The 15,896-nt window shown below is 30.8% G+C and overlaps 1 protein-coding gene across 3 annotated transcripts; it reads left to right on the top strand.

The window, feature by feature from the left end:
* The first annotated feature begins 62 nt into the window (after nucleotides 1-62).
* On the top strand, nucleotides 63-15,155 carry LOC125065524 (F-box only protein 28). 3 transcript variants are annotated; one of them, XM_047673207.1, is made up of 8 exons: nucleotides 63-212; nucleotides 500-804; nucleotides 1,134-1,382; nucleotides 1,581-1,776; nucleotides 7,225-7,441; nucleotides 7,706-7,904; nucleotides 9,971-10,084; nucleotides 10,320-15,155. In XM_047673207.1, the coding sequence occupies exons 2-8, from the start codon at nucleotides 529-531 to the stop codon at nucleotides 10,530-10,532; spliced, it is 1,464 nt and encodes a 487-aa protein (XP_047529163.1). In that variant the 5' UTR covers nucleotides 63-212; nucleotides 500-528; the 3' UTR covers nucleotides 10,533-15,155. The 3 variants fall into 3 exon arrangements, with proteins under 3 accessions (XP_047529163.1, XP_047529165.1, XP_047529164.1); XM_047673209.1 differs by having other exon boundaries at nucleotides 87-212; nucleotides 503-804; XM_047673208.1 differs by having other exon boundaries at nucleotides 203-321.
* The last annotated feature ends 741 nt before the right edge of the window (nucleotides 15,156-15,896 follow it).

Genomic DNA, 15,896 nt, shown 5'->3' with positions numbered 1-15,896 from the left:
TTTTGGTAGACCTGTTAAATTGAATGGATTTGAATTTTATGAATGTCTGATTGAATGGAATATGGAACGTTTTCTCTCGAACTGAACTCCAACAAACAAAAAAATATTACTTGTGAAAGCATAGCGCTGTTGTTACAATTGCGTCTTATTTTAATATCTGTTAATATAATAATTCATTTTTAAAGAAACAAACCATGTGCATGAACTCTTGAGTGAGTGTATTACTTGAAATATTATAGTTTATAATGATGCATAATATTTGTACCCACTTGAATACGCAAGTGACCCAGCCAGCAATGGCCACCATTTTAGAATCGTTCGGTAGTGCTTTAAATTATTTCTAAAGGATTTAGATATCGTTTTACTACATTCATTGTGTATAATGATATGATAGCTTCATTATTTTATTATTTACAAAAAAATGTGTTTTGTTCTATTAAAATATTTTTAATTTATCTCGCTAGAAGTGTGCACTTGCTATAGGAGAAAGTTTTTTCAGAAGTAATTGTATAATAATAATCGAGCAAGATGGTGTCGACAAGGCAGATGAGTAGTATCGGAGGTGGCAATGGAAGTAACGATGGTCCTGGGCCATCTCACGCAGAGCCTGTAACCGTGGCGCGGGTAACACGCCACTCCAGTGCCTTACTCCCTGGGGGCTCTTCGCCACACGGTGTATCCAATAAAAATGTTATAGTGCCGGCACCTAAGACGTATTCAACTAATTTGCTCGATTTACCTATCGAAGTTTTAGAAAAAGTATTTCGCTACTTGGGATTCAAAAGTGTCTCGCACCTTAGAATGGTAAATATATTTGGTGATTGATTTAGTTTTTTTATAACCTTAACTTAAACAGTTGGATCTCTATGTCATACAATTAAGTAACTCAATGATACTTTAAGATTAAGGGTCACATGAGAAGGTGAGATAAATAATCTGACTGATTATTGCTCTTCAACTATGTCGAATATAAAATCTCCATATTTAAACTAAATGTGGAAATGCTATTAGCAAAAAATTAATTATCTGTACTATAAAAAAAAAATATATGTAAAAATGAAGTCATTGACCTTATTATATAATTGTATCTAAAAATGAAAAAGGTGACCAAACTATAAATTATATTATTTTAGGTTAATCGTCAATTCAACACTGTATGTAGTAGTATTCTGAATTCAACATTTCAACGGTTACAAAATCAGATGCTTCATAGATTCCAAGCAATCAAAGCTAAAATGCCTCGCAGGGAGTCTGCAAGAAGGAGTCATCCACTTGCTTGTGAATCTGATATTATTGAAACCCTGCACATGAGATTAAGCTTATTACAAATGACATTTGGCAAACACATTGAAAGGAAACACTGTTGTTTTTTCCCAGGGGAGGTAATTGTATAGTCTTTGTAACTGAATCTTATAAATATTGTATTATGCACTTATGATAAAAGTAATTTATCTTCAATTTGATTTTAAAGGCATTGAATTACAGCTAAGTCTTATTAAAAAAATGCAAATATATTTTTTAACATAATAACATATATATGTATGAAGATATTATATATTGATAATATAAGCACATTTTAGATCCTTGATGAAGTGTACAGTATTCTATCTTATCTGAAAACAACAACAAAGTTAGCAAGGCCTTATAAAGTAACAGATGAGCTTTTTGATTTAACAACGATGGCCATGGAATATTTCAAAGAGCATATTGAGCCCAACTTGCCTGAAATAACATATTTTGGCACGGATTTCTTTGATATCACAACTGCCTTCTCACGTAAGTACATACTTAATATATTTGTGGTTTCAAATTACTGATTTTAACAGTCATCATTGTACAGAAATGGTTTAAGTCTTTACATAAGAATAATAATCTTAATAACTGTAGTTTAGTAATTAATAGTATATAATACCAGTGAAATCATGCTAAGAATTAATAGATTATTAACATCAATTGTTTCTTTTAGACAAACGTCTAATTACTATATTTAGTTCTACCTATTATTTTCATTAATCAATGTAATTATTTAAGAGTTCTCATGTGACTGTTGCATAATGCAAATAAGAGATAATTTTTTTACAAAAAAATAATAATATATATACAGAAAAATTATAACCAATAACCATATAACTTCTGCAAACATAATAAGGAAAATAACATCATATAACACTAATTACATGAAATTAACCCATTAAAATTTAAACATATCATTGCTTGCGTTAATTTATAGTATCTGTATGTTGCTGTTAAATTGTAAGCCCCTTTAATAATATATCTAGACTGATTTTTTTATTGTAACTTATATATTAAAACAATATTTACAGTTACAATCTGGCTGGAATTATTATTGTGTAACAATTATCTGGTAAAATACTTATATTAAGCAAACTTATTTTTGCTTAAGAAAAAACAGTTACTAAATTGTTAGGCAATTATTCAGAGAGTATTATTATAATGGCTTCATATGTACTGACTACCAACATCCGTTTGAGATGTATTTGTTTCCATAAATTTGGTAATTACAATTGTCTTGATTCATATCTTAGTCAAAGTCAATTTTCGTTATGATTTGATGTTCAAATAAGCAGATAGACTTACTATCCTAGTTATAATACTGTCATAAGTATTTCAAGAAATGTTAAATTTGTTTTTCTTTAATAATAGTAAAGGTCTTTAATGTAATCTCTAAAATTTTGATTGATATGAAGATGATACAGCAGAAAATGGTAATACACTATCAATAACATAATGACAAAGTGATTCATAGTTCTCGTACATACCTATATTTCTTATAACAAATTGGTTCTTAAATTATTATTTTTTTTATAATAAAATCATTATACTTTATCATACAAGTGAAGGTTTTTAAAGGAACAAAATTTTCGTTCCGTTTATATAGCCGAAAAGCTTCCTAATTGAAATCGTTAAACTACCTAATTGACTTGAGCGCTTTTTTTTAATTAGACGTTAAGTGGTATTGTGTTGAGTAAATTAGATTTAATCCAATAGTCTAATTCTCGTAATGTCTTTATACTTAACTAGCTGCCTGTTTAAATACGGATATTATCCCGAGATATTTTATTTTAATGATACTAGCGTTCGCCAAACGATCTATCGTCCGTGCTTTGTTAATGCGTCCCAGAATACATTATTTCATGCGTTTATTAAAACTGGATCGGATTTCAAAGGGTAAAGGGCAATAATTATCTTCCTAATTATTATTTTCTTTATTATGATTTTGTTGAGGATTAAAACTTTGTATCACTTAAAAAAGTTCCGTTATAACTAAAACGTCCTCTTTTTTAACCAAAAATATGTTTTAAATATGCATGTAGTTATTGCAGCGTTCGTTTCAAGAACGCTTGTACCGAAAATGTTCATTATGTTTATGTGCAACAAATAATGTACTTGTCTTGCTTATATTCGATCTGAAACTGTAAAGCAATGAAATCAATTGTAATCTAAGAAGGCGTAGAGAAAAACAAACTTTAGATTCATATATTCCTAATTTCATTTTACTTACGAAGTTTCGATATCAACTTCGCCGACTTTTAAAACGCCATTTTTTCACGATACCTTACAGCATACCATACATAGATTATTCAATATCTCGACGACCATTATCGTGCCATTTCAATGTTAAAGTTGGTTATTTGTTTTTTATTTCATTTGTAATTCTGCATTAAGTGCTTATAAAACATAATGCAGTAACTATTTAGGTGTATGCTTAGTCTAGAAAATTTAATTTTAGCACGTAAACAATATAGCAAATATATAATATACTATGACTAAAAAAATACGTATATAAAATAGTGATCATAGTGTTTATTTGTTTCATACTTTTTTTTTAATTAAAAAACCTACAATCTACACTGATATGTACTGTAAATGCGAAAGTAACTCTGTCTATGTGCTACTCTTTCACGGCCAAACCTGAACCGAATTTGACGAAATTTTGTATGAAGCAAGCGACATACCATAGTCTAGCCTAACACCTGACGAACGATCCCTAAAACGCGAATCCGCGGGCTACAAACTAGTAATGTAATGCATGTATTATCTTTTTGCGGTTTAGTCTGATTGTTTTTCTACGGTTACCACAATATTTTTTATTTCAAAATGTTATACATCAAATATTTGAGTATTCCATGAATATGATAACGATGTATTTAAAACTTTGAAACAAAACCACATCACTGATATATTTAATAATAGTTTTGAATGTTTTGTTGTATACGGGTATCAAACGGCCCATTCGTTACTAAGTTACCTAGTCAGCAGACGGGCAAATGGCGTTCTGATTGGTATACTGTCACCTCTGCCTCATAGTTTAAAAGATCCCTTTCCGTCAATACGCTGTATGCTATGCTAATCATGGAATCTAAAGTTTTGTGTGCCATTTCGTTTTTACTTATATAATTGCATTACTTCATTTGTATTTTAAATCAGAACACAACAATGCTTAGTATAATAAGTAACTGGTGAATGGGGGATGCCTAAACCAGAGGTTTTGCATGATGCTACTACAGATAAAACTATTCAGGTTTAAGGTAAAAAAAAATAACAACTAACTATGTTTGAATATGCTTTAGTACGAAAGCGAAAAAAAACTGTTAAGAAAACAAAACGATAATTTCCTTGATTTAACGTAATTTTTTGGCACATATATTGCATCCTGCAATGGAAACTAAATTTGTGTAAAATTTAAATAATTAAAATATATATATATATATATATAATAAAAATAATTGGCAATGTAAGAAGTATTGATCTTTCCCTATATCGACTGAACTCAATGAACCTTGAGAACTAATATGTTATAGTACTATTATGGTTCCTGTAATTACAGTGGCTCACTTCTTTCAAACCTAGTTATTAGAAGAAAAACTACAAAGAAAAGTTACTATAAATGCTATACTACTATTTTTGTTATTACAAAAGACGTTATTTTATTATTTATTATGAACTAGTTTCTAAATTATACAGGAGATTATTGTTAGAGAACTGACGAGCATTGCCTATAGAATTGATGTTTTATGACAATAAAAATCGAATTGGCACAAGAAATGTAGTTTCAACAAGTAAAAAAAAAAAACAAATTCTACTTGTGTCCAATTAATGACATTAATTCGAAAACGAAATGGCAGACATTGACATTGTCATCGCTGATTTTAGGCTGAATAATGATATCCAACGCTTGTCCATACATAATTAAGCAATTCAATATGGATATTTTTTGTAAAAATTCTGTACATTGATCCAAGTGTCAGACATAATACACGATAAAGCAAAGTGTTATTTGATTTCGCAAAAAATATTTTCATAATAATAATACTATACTAAGTAGTGGGCGAAAAAGTGGCACGACACTGTATGACGTGATTAACAATATTTAAATAAAAAAGCAATTACATACAAATACTTTTTGTTATACATTTAGTCTTCATTTTATCCAAACGAGTCTATTCAAAGCTATAACAATTTTAGAGTTTACGTATGTTTGTATTTATTTCAAGTATATCACAATAAACAAGTAAAACCATTTGACACAGCTATTTATATTTACGATCCTCCTCGAAAAATTAAGAAGATTTTATTCATTGGACGTGTTTTGCTATAGAGATCAGGTAACGATCGCGAGGTGATGATTACACATAGCAAGCTGAAATAACAAAAAAAACCACGATCACTCAATATGAGTTCTTTTTGCTTTGTCTATTCCATAACGGTAATAACAAAATACACAAAAAATAACGATAGTTTTTATTTATCTTTGTATTTGGATACCAAATTTAACAATATAGTATCCAATCAATTGTTTTTTCCTGATTTCTCGTACAGCGCTTTAATCTGCTTGGATTTTTGACTTTTCCTTGACGGATTTATTGCTCAAGCGACGATTGTATTGTTTGTTTGAAAATGAGACATTCTGTGAAAATTATTAATTCTGTGAATTGACGCAGTTTAGCTCATAAGTCTGAGTTTCTTATATGATTAACGAATAATGTACGTGTAAACGCAGCTATGTACTTTTTTAAATCCTCTACGAATTCAATATGCATTACAGCCCCCAGTTTCGGATCCAGAAGCCTCTTTGCTCGTTGCACGGTTATATGCGCCATATTTGTTACATTCATTATCAAAATAACAAATTGATTATAATATAACATTGTAATGTCAAGGCGTTCGAATAATTACATATTTATAGGTATTGAAAATAACCTAATAAGTTAACTTTAGACGTTATCTAGGCCATTTTAAAGGGTATTTTCGAAAATAAGATAACATATTTGGTAACATTATTTTCTAAATATATGATTGAAATTCCTTAGTGCGTTAAGTTAATCAAACTCATTGTATCGACTCTGTTGTAATATCTAGACTAGACATATTTGACAAGGCTGAAAATATTGCTAATACTTTCTCAAGTGTTTGACTAAAAAGATGACACATCTTTTAATCTGATAAAATTTAAACTAAAATGGTTACAGATTATACTGTTGTACAGTATCAGAATGTCATTTTTTATAGTCAGACAATTGAAGTAAAATAAGTTGATTTAAGCAAACTAATGGGTTCGCCTACTCGTTAATGGTAAATTATAACTTGTTTCAAATGATCGGGTATTTAATTAACTTTCAGGTTAAAAACAGACGTAGTATTGTAAGTAGTTTCTATTTCTAAACGTTACTACAGTCGTTAATCGTTATATAAATATGAACGAAGCGGCGATGCAAAAACATTATTGCTGATTGAGTGACGTGGGGTTATTTGTTATACAATCTTAGATGCAAGTAATGGTTTATTTGTGCTGGTTTTGTATCGTTCGTAGCACCTTTCGCAAATGCAACATCAGCATACACAATTTCTTAATTTTGTTGTGATGTCGATAATATTGCTGATTTGTTGTAAACAAATGTAGAAATTGGGTTGCTTAAATGGAACGATAATCAAATAGTTTTGTTTGATTTAATTACTTTACTTCTTGTATAAATCCTTTCATAAAAATCCCAAAATTGAAAGTTATATACACCTGTAAAAACGTTTATACATTGTTTTTATATTCAATCAAATACAACCAATGGTTACTATAACTCTTTAATAAAAAAATATAGATTTGTATGCGTTAATCATATGAAATATAGATGCTTGGCGAAAATTGTTTAATCCATTAGTATTTACACGCAAATTCGTCTAGTATTTATTTTAATGAACACGTTTTAGCGGGTGAGAGCAGTAAGTCTTACATTTGCCTGGACTCTCCGCCGCCCAGCGGGTTCGAGTCGTCGTCCCAGCAGGCGGGCGGCGCGTCCACGTCCGAGCGGCGCGTGTCGTCGCTCAACCTGTACATGGAGGAGAGCCTGCCGCCCTCCCCGCCCCCGCCGCAGAGCAATATGGTGTTGAGGAAAAGAATACACCGTATTAAGCAAGGCATGAAGAAGTAAGAAATAGTTCCAAATGCTTGAGTTCATTACGTGACAACTGACAAGTCATTTGACTCTTGTGCTATGAACATCGGAAGGCTAACATTGTTATAATATTATTTAAGATTTTTTCGATTATAAGGTTTTTCATACTACTTTTTTAATGGACAACGATTCTCCTCAAAGGGAGAGGAGGTCTTAGCCCAGCTGTGGGAAAATTTACAGGTTGCTAGTGTAATGTCAATTCTATGTATTGTCACCAGTTTATAAATGATTTTCAGGTACAATGATCAATTATCAGCACTAAGAAGTGATCTTCGGAGTTGTAAACGTAAGACAGCCCTTCAACAAAAACAAATAGCGGAACAGCAAAAACAGATTGCGGAACAACAAAAACAAACGTTAGAGTATGCTAATCGGTTAGATGACTATGACAAAAAGAATGAGGAAACGAGTCGGAAATTTCAAACTTTACTACAGGTAAAATCTTATTAGATATTTCATGTAGGCTAAGTTGCTATATTAAGAATGTATTGATACATAGAAACAAATTTTGACAAAACGAGAAGTGACATACGTTATTTTCAAAATCAGTATGTAAATACATTATTTTACAATATATTATTTATTTATTTATTTAACTCTTTATTGTGCACCACACTATATAGGTTAAAAGCACGTCAAAAAAAAGAAAAACAAAAATATGTGCAGCACAAATGGCGGCCTTTTCGCTTACTAGCGATTTCTTCCTGCCAACCTTTGGTTTAGGACATTTGAAAATTGAGATCAGGGTGGGTAGTTTATTATTCTACGTAACAGTACATAAATAAACACTAAACATTATAGTAATACAGAGAATAAATCTTGTAAAATTAACTAATAATTATTAAATAATATATATTACATCCAATCAATACACAGTATGATGTAATGGGATTATTTATATGAAGTATTAATGTCGTCTAGATTAAAGACTTGCTGCTAAAAATGATTTTCTTAGCAATCATTAAAACTACACACAGGATCATTATCCTAGGTTATAAGCATGCCATCCAACGAATTCAAACATTTTCTAGCGTGCGATGAATGCGATGCATGCATGCATGCGTGCATGCGTCTGATCTATATCAGACACATAAATATGTATAGAAGAAAAAAAAGTTTACAAAAAATGAGTAAAGTAATGGAGAAAGCATGCCTCTTTGAGATACCACAATCTGGACTGGGCAAGTCGCCGTGATGATAAAGTTTCACCAACTTGTTTGGGCGCTGTTTACAGTGACAGTCGATTACATAACTTCGAAACCAATTTATCGTCGATGTTAATAGAACACAATACACTCAAAAAGTTATCGTAACTTACAGTATTAAACGTGAGACCGAAATCTAAGAGTGTCAAGATTGTTAATTGTTTGTTGTCCGTGGCAAGTTGAATGTCATCGGTAACTATAACTAATGTTATGATATAAATATGTTATATGAATATGTTTGTAAAGCAAAAGGCTTAAGTATAAAACAAAGTCGCTTACCACTGTCTGTGCATATGTATGCTTAGATCTTCAAAATTACACAACGGGTTTTGATGCGGTTTTTTTTAATAGATTGATTCAAGAGGAAGGTTTATATGTATATATACATATAGGTATACATGTACAATAAAGTTTAGAAAAACTGATAATTTTAGAGGTTTCTAAAGTAATGTAAATAAACATTTTTTTGCGCTCACATTGCAAATGCTGGCTGAACTCTACGAGATAGATTAAAATAATGTACTACAGTAATTGTAGACCTTAAAAAGGTCTTCATAAAAGTCCGCGATGGTATATATATCTTTGGGATAGAACACAATAACCGATTTTAGGCAATACAGCATTATTCCTTATCCAATTAAGTACCTTAAATACATTGTGAATTTAATATAGATCAATATGGCCCTTTACAGATTGTAATTTCAATGAATATTTTCGAAGATATTACAGATTTAAAATGCAGGGACAGTGGTTTGTATTGTCTAATGACTATTGTCTAAAAACTGTGAATGTTGTAATACATTCTGTAGTATATTTACTATCAGCATTGCATCCGTGCGAAGCGTGCCGGGTTGCTAGTGTATTATATTTTTAAGGATATTGGACCTTTAAAAAATGGTAATAGGAGGAAGAAGTGCTGTACCTGAGTATTTGTGTGAAAACAATGTACCTTTATTGAAAGATAATTTGTGAATTATATGCTCAAAAATATCAATATTAGCAAAAATATTCAATTAATTTGGTGTTGGCTTAGTGCAGGCAAATATTTGACAAACTAACTGTTGGTCACCTGCCGTAAGCCAATTCTTGGAAATGTGTTTGTAGATTGGTTTACCCTATCACAAGGTGGTCCAGTCCCTATCGTGATCGATTGCTCGATACACACCACAATAAAATCGCATAATGCGTGTATCTCGATGCACAAATAAGTACATATTTTTATAATAGCTAATGTTGCAAAAATTAATTTCAACTGAGTAAATCGCCATTTTTATTTGATGACTTGTAAATTTGCAGGAGCTGAATAAGTGCAAGACGGAGCTCCAGTACTGGCGCTCGCGTTCGCCCGCTGTGCCGCCGCTCTGCGCCGAGTGCGGCGCCTCGTTGCGACTCTCGCCGGCGCTGGCACAGGTCTGGCAAATAATAAATATACTTTTCATTCGAACGAAGTGTGAGACATTTCGTTCATTCATCTCATTGTTATTGTATAAATTAAAAAAAGAACTGTATGAGAATAATGTTAAGCTTGTGAAGATGACGAAGAGCGTCAACATTATTTCGTTTTTTTATTTTTATCTGTTGAGAAAGAGAAAACTAACTGATTTGTTCAATCAAAACATAATAGAATTCACGCGTCATATTTCAGTGGGCGGCTGGTTCGAGTGCAGACGCAACCGAGGAGATGGCGGGCGGCAGCAAGGACTGCGCGGACGCAGACGTTGACACGCCCACGGAGACCAAGCCCGAGCCGCGCGACAGCGACGACACCACGCACACGCCGCCCACGCGCCGTCGCGCGTCCGCCGACGCCACGCCCGACCGCAAAAAGCGCCGCCTCACTAGACCTAGGAAGCTATGAAAACGACCTGACCACCGACGTCGAGGTATGCGATCGCTCACCGGCGACGCTTCGTCGAACTCATACGCTGCTGTTAGTGTAGAGGGTGTGAATGTGTATAAAGATTGTGTACTTTACAGGAGAGAATAAAAACTGATTATATTTTCTTTTCTTCTCTCTGCCAATTCTGGTGACTAATTTTTAACTTTATGTTAAAAGCTTCAAATACATTGATTAAAAATTTACAGATATGCGACACTTTACAATTTTAAATTGAAGCTTTTTTTATACACAGTTATTATATTTGCACTAACAGTAGCGAATGTTTTACTTTATTTTGGTACATACTTTATGTAGTAACGAATCAAGAATAATTGGTAAAATTTCTTCAGTTTTCTGCAATGTCAATTTACTACTCCTTTTCGAAAATATTGAAATACATAAAAAATAAATCGTATCATGCTTTGTGTATCATCTCATGTTTTTTTCGTTTCTCATGTATCTAAAATACATTTGGAATTTGTCTAAAAATAAATGATATATTTATTCGCTCAATAATTAGATAAATGTCAATATCCTTTTAATATCTATATTATTATAGAATATTTTGTTAGAAGTCTGTATTTGTTTCCTATATTTTTTAAACATATAAAATTACTTTTTTGTGACCGTCAATATTAAAAGATTCTTATTTTAAGAAGTACAGCAGGTGCGGAAATTAATTTACTCTTCAGTATATAGACCAGAAAGTAACATTTAAAACAAATGCAATAGAAAAATAGTGTGTTTTAAAATTAGAACGAATATATAATATTTAAATCTAATATAATGACACAAGGGATAATACGGTTTGACTAAATGTTTAGTGGCCTATTGGCGTTACATAATATTACATAAGGCATGTGTCACTCTACAATCGCTCCGGAATTCCGAAAGTGACCACATACCATCCGGTGGTTCTGTTTGATTTTCAATTTAGTTAATGGATCAGAAATATTGTATAGATTAAACATAGGTTATTATTTGTAGTGCTCTTAATTCTATGACTTAATTTAACGACATATTGGTGAAAGTGTTAAAAAGAGAAAAGGTTGTGGTTGTCAAAATAATTTTACATAAAACTTCTAAAATATATTTAATATTTGTTCAAGCTTAACATTTTGAAATTATGATTTTTTTCTTCTACAGAAACCAGTATAATGCATGTCTTCAGCTTAATGTAATTTCATTAACTTATTGTAGAAAAGATCACCTGAAAGCACACTACTACATATTAAGAAAGCAATATCAAACAAAATAATTTATAAAAATACTTTCGTTATATTACCATGCCGAATTGCAAAATATTATTTATTGAAGTTCTAGCACTAAAACATGCTACATAATCATTTTATTGAAACTGCGTCTAAATTATTAAACTTTAACAAAGATGGACCGATAAAAATATTACGAACAGTATTTTCATTTGTATAGTATGAAAAATCGGAGATACAAAATATATTCCAATTAGTTGAAGTTTAATATAATGACAGTAACGGGCTTAGTAAAATCATACATTACTAAAATGCTATATTAATTTTATTTAGGTTTGTTAAAATAAGTTTGCAATGCTGTTAAAAAAATTAAACAATCGGTTTTGTTTTAATTTTTGAAACACATTATAATATAATTTAGTTAAGCTTCGTTTTACAGCCCTAGTTACACCTGTGAATAGAGTTATAAGGTGGAATGTTTTTTATTTGTAAATATTTTTAACATAAAATCTCTTGCGTAATGTACAAATAAAATATATTTATGATTATATGAATATACAATTTTAAAGTGAATATTTTGTGACATGGTGTATAGTTAAAAGGTAAAAGAAAGTAGGTGCCACATAAAGCTATTTTCCCAAACATATGTGTTAAATATATGCTCGGGCTTCACACAATTTTTGCATCATGTCACTTATTTCTAAAACATATCAAGTTAAATTCTGATATCACTCTCTGTTAAAGTAATGACTTTGTCATGCTGGTATCAAACACGCACAATTAGTAACATGTATAACGAAACATTGAGTTTATTATTAACATATGTTTTTTTTTGTGGATTCACCTTTAATTTAACTAATACATAGCGTTAGAAAATATATTTTTATATTTATCGATAATATAATTTAATTGCAGTCCTACGTTGTATAATACATTACAATTGTATTAGCGTAAGGCTTAGTAAGACGTCGGTATATCTCATGCAAAAATCACTTGTGCAAGATGAGATGCTTTTTGACAATAAGAATGTTCAGTTACCAGCTCTGCCACAGTAGTGAACATGCCTTAGAATTTACCTAATGTTAATATTTTATTTTAATTTACGACAAGATAATGGCAAAGGAGAAATATATTTTTATGTTTTATATGTAAAACTAAATCGAGGTAAATTGCATGCGCGTGTTCAAAGTATGGCTTGTAGTCGTGTGCTACGTGAATACCTTTGCCATTTTATATTTTTGTATATAGTTACTATTGTACATACTATGTATGCTGTGTGTAGAACTGTAGATTGTTTCACATTGTTAGAGTGATAAGTCTAATTTATAAAGTGAAAAATAATAGATACATCTAGTAATACATATTATATAAAATTTGTGAAAACACTGAAACATCGGTTGATTATAGATTCGAGGTATGAAATTGTGTTACTTGTGTTTGTAAAATCAGTTGTAAGTTACAAATTGTCATGCTAAATTAATTTCTGGTGCAATAATAATGTTGTGTTCTGTGTCTGTTACACTGGGCTCCGACACACTTAGTGTGTCGTTAAATGTAGATCATAACACATGACAATCAGCGACAGCAAAGGTTTTCTCTTTGAAAGTATATCGAAGAACTAAATTTACACTGATTTTGGTCGTAGTAATTCTACACAATATGTAAAGAATGTCTATATTTATCACAATTTTTGACATTGCTATTAAAATATGATCGTATTTGGGCTGACTTAAACGATAGAATAATTATTTAAAAAATTGCAAAGTATGTTCTGAATCAGTTTTTTAATAATTATTGATTTAAAATATTTAAAGATTAGAATAAATAACAGATTGTTAGCCATAATAGATTAATTATTGTTCTTACAGCTGTCATCTGCAAATTATTAGATACATTATTAACAAATTGAATAAAAGTTATTTATGTATTACAAAATCATTTCTAACAATACTTTTATCTTATATCATCGGTATTAGAACTGGGTGGTTGCATCGTTGTTTTTATATGTAATTTTTATATGGGTCTGTTAAACGCATAATAAATACTTGTCTTTATTTCGCCATCGATTGGTTGCCGCTTATGGTTACTGCTCCGCTTATAGTTTATAATGCCTTATTTAATAACATAGTACATGTAAAGCATACAGATAAAATGATCGGGGTTATTGACCCGAGATTAGCCCGGTTTAACCGTACGAACTGCAGCTTTATATAGATATAGATAATTATGGATATTCATACTTGGTTTGACGGTAATGAACTATAGGTAACTAGTATCGTTTAGCTTAATATAATAAATGTTTATATTTCAAATCATTCGGAGCACGTTAACGCTTCGATCGCCAATTTCCTAAACTGCACCAAAGATTCGTTTCAGTATTTCATGTCTTGTAACTTACAGAATATTGTTTTGTTGCCTTCCTAGTTTTAAAGGCACAGAGTAACGTCACATATAAGTAGTCATAAACATGACATCGTTATTCCAATGTCTTCAATTCCATGAATTATTGATGGGTACCTCAAAGATCACTTTGTTATATCCTCTACCCTTAACACAAGATTATTTAAGCGACAATAATATTTAGATTACTTTTAGATTTCAAAATTTTTATATTGTGTATTAAAGGTGAATGTTACAAATATTCGATTTAATCATAATTTAGCCAATTTTAGTTTGTCATGTATATATATATTATAATAGAATAAGTAGCCCATTTGAAATAATTTCTGATGTCGCAATTAATTTGCGAGTACGAATTCGTTACTAAGGTTTTAGAAGTTTATTAATATTCTTCCGTTTATTTTATGTTTATAATGTGGCTATTGTGTGATGTGTAAGTTCTGTAGAGTTCTATAAAGTTAAAAATAGATGTTTATACATACATGTAAATTATTCAAATGTCAACAAAGATTGTAGACTTTAAATCATAAAAACGATGTTAAATAAAGTAAGGAGGTATTACTGATTGAATACATGTTGTGCCTAAATTAAATTACATAGTACTTAACTACGCTTGCTTAGTTCAGCTTATAATTGGGTTCAAAATATCAACATAAAAATATAAATTTGTAAACTGAATTGCTTATATTTATATTTGCTTCAATAGTGCAATACATGAGTATTTCCATTGAATGGTGTTTTTGTGGCAAATTTTCGATTTTTCGATTATAAAATTTCAAATGCGATTTTAGGGCTGTAAAAATATAGGTTAAAAATTTCTGTTTTTTTTTTTTTAAATGTAAGTGCACAGAAAGCATGGCAAATATGTTGTGTTCCGATAGTGTGTACAACCAGCAAGACTGTCAATTGCTGTATATATCCTTATAATATACGATAGTTTTACTATAAAGTATTTTTATTAGACAAAAATACAATAAATGTGTGAAGTCCATTTTTTCTTTCATTTTTAACAGACCTTTACTTATCAGTTATGATTATTATGTATTTACTTCACTTTTCCAACCTAATGAAAAGGAACCTAAGGACTTAAGGCCTGTAGTACATGTGAAGGACATGTACTACAGATCCAGGTCATCAACTAAATTCGATAAGTATGCCAGTCAATTCATGCACCTTTAGTCGTTATAAAAGCGGTGGCGTATCAAGACTTCGGGCCGCAATGCAAAAAACTAAAACATCTTCCCTTTCCTTATTGAAATATAGATACGATCATATTTTGACCTTCATTAACTTCCTAAGGGCACTTTTTTCTTGCAGATTTTCACCATTATCATTACCACCTGTTAGGGCCCTCGAAAATAAAAAAAAAACTTGTGTCTCGCTGATGCCCTTAACCTTGTCCAGTCCGTTGCAAACGCATTAGTTGTATTGGCATGAAAATGTCTAACGGCAATTGTATTGTATTTTGATTTTACGATACACATTTTTTATCCTTCTCGTAACTACAGAATGAGCTGGCCATAGCCAGATTGGTTATGTTATAAACATCAACAATAGCCTAATTGAGATTAGCGCCTTCAATCATACAAACTCGAAACTTCAGCTTATTGTGCAAATATAAGAGGTGTTAAGAGATCATCATATAAAGAAATAAGTTTTGTTTGTGATTATTTTCGGATTGAAAGAAAAAAAATACCCAATATATGATATATAAAAATGTATACATTAGCAT

The sequence above is a fragment of the Vanessa atalanta genome, chromosome 7 (genome assembly GCF_905147765.1).
Source record: "Vanessa atalanta chromosome 7, ilVanAtal1.2, whole genome shotgun sequence".
Taxonomy (NCBI): domain Eukaryota; kingdom Metazoa; phylum Arthropoda; class Insecta; order Lepidoptera; family Nymphalidae; genus Vanessa; species Vanessa atalanta.
The sequence above is the reverse complement of the archived record's forward strand: the minus strand, read 5'-3'. Positions and strand labels throughout refer to the sequence as shown.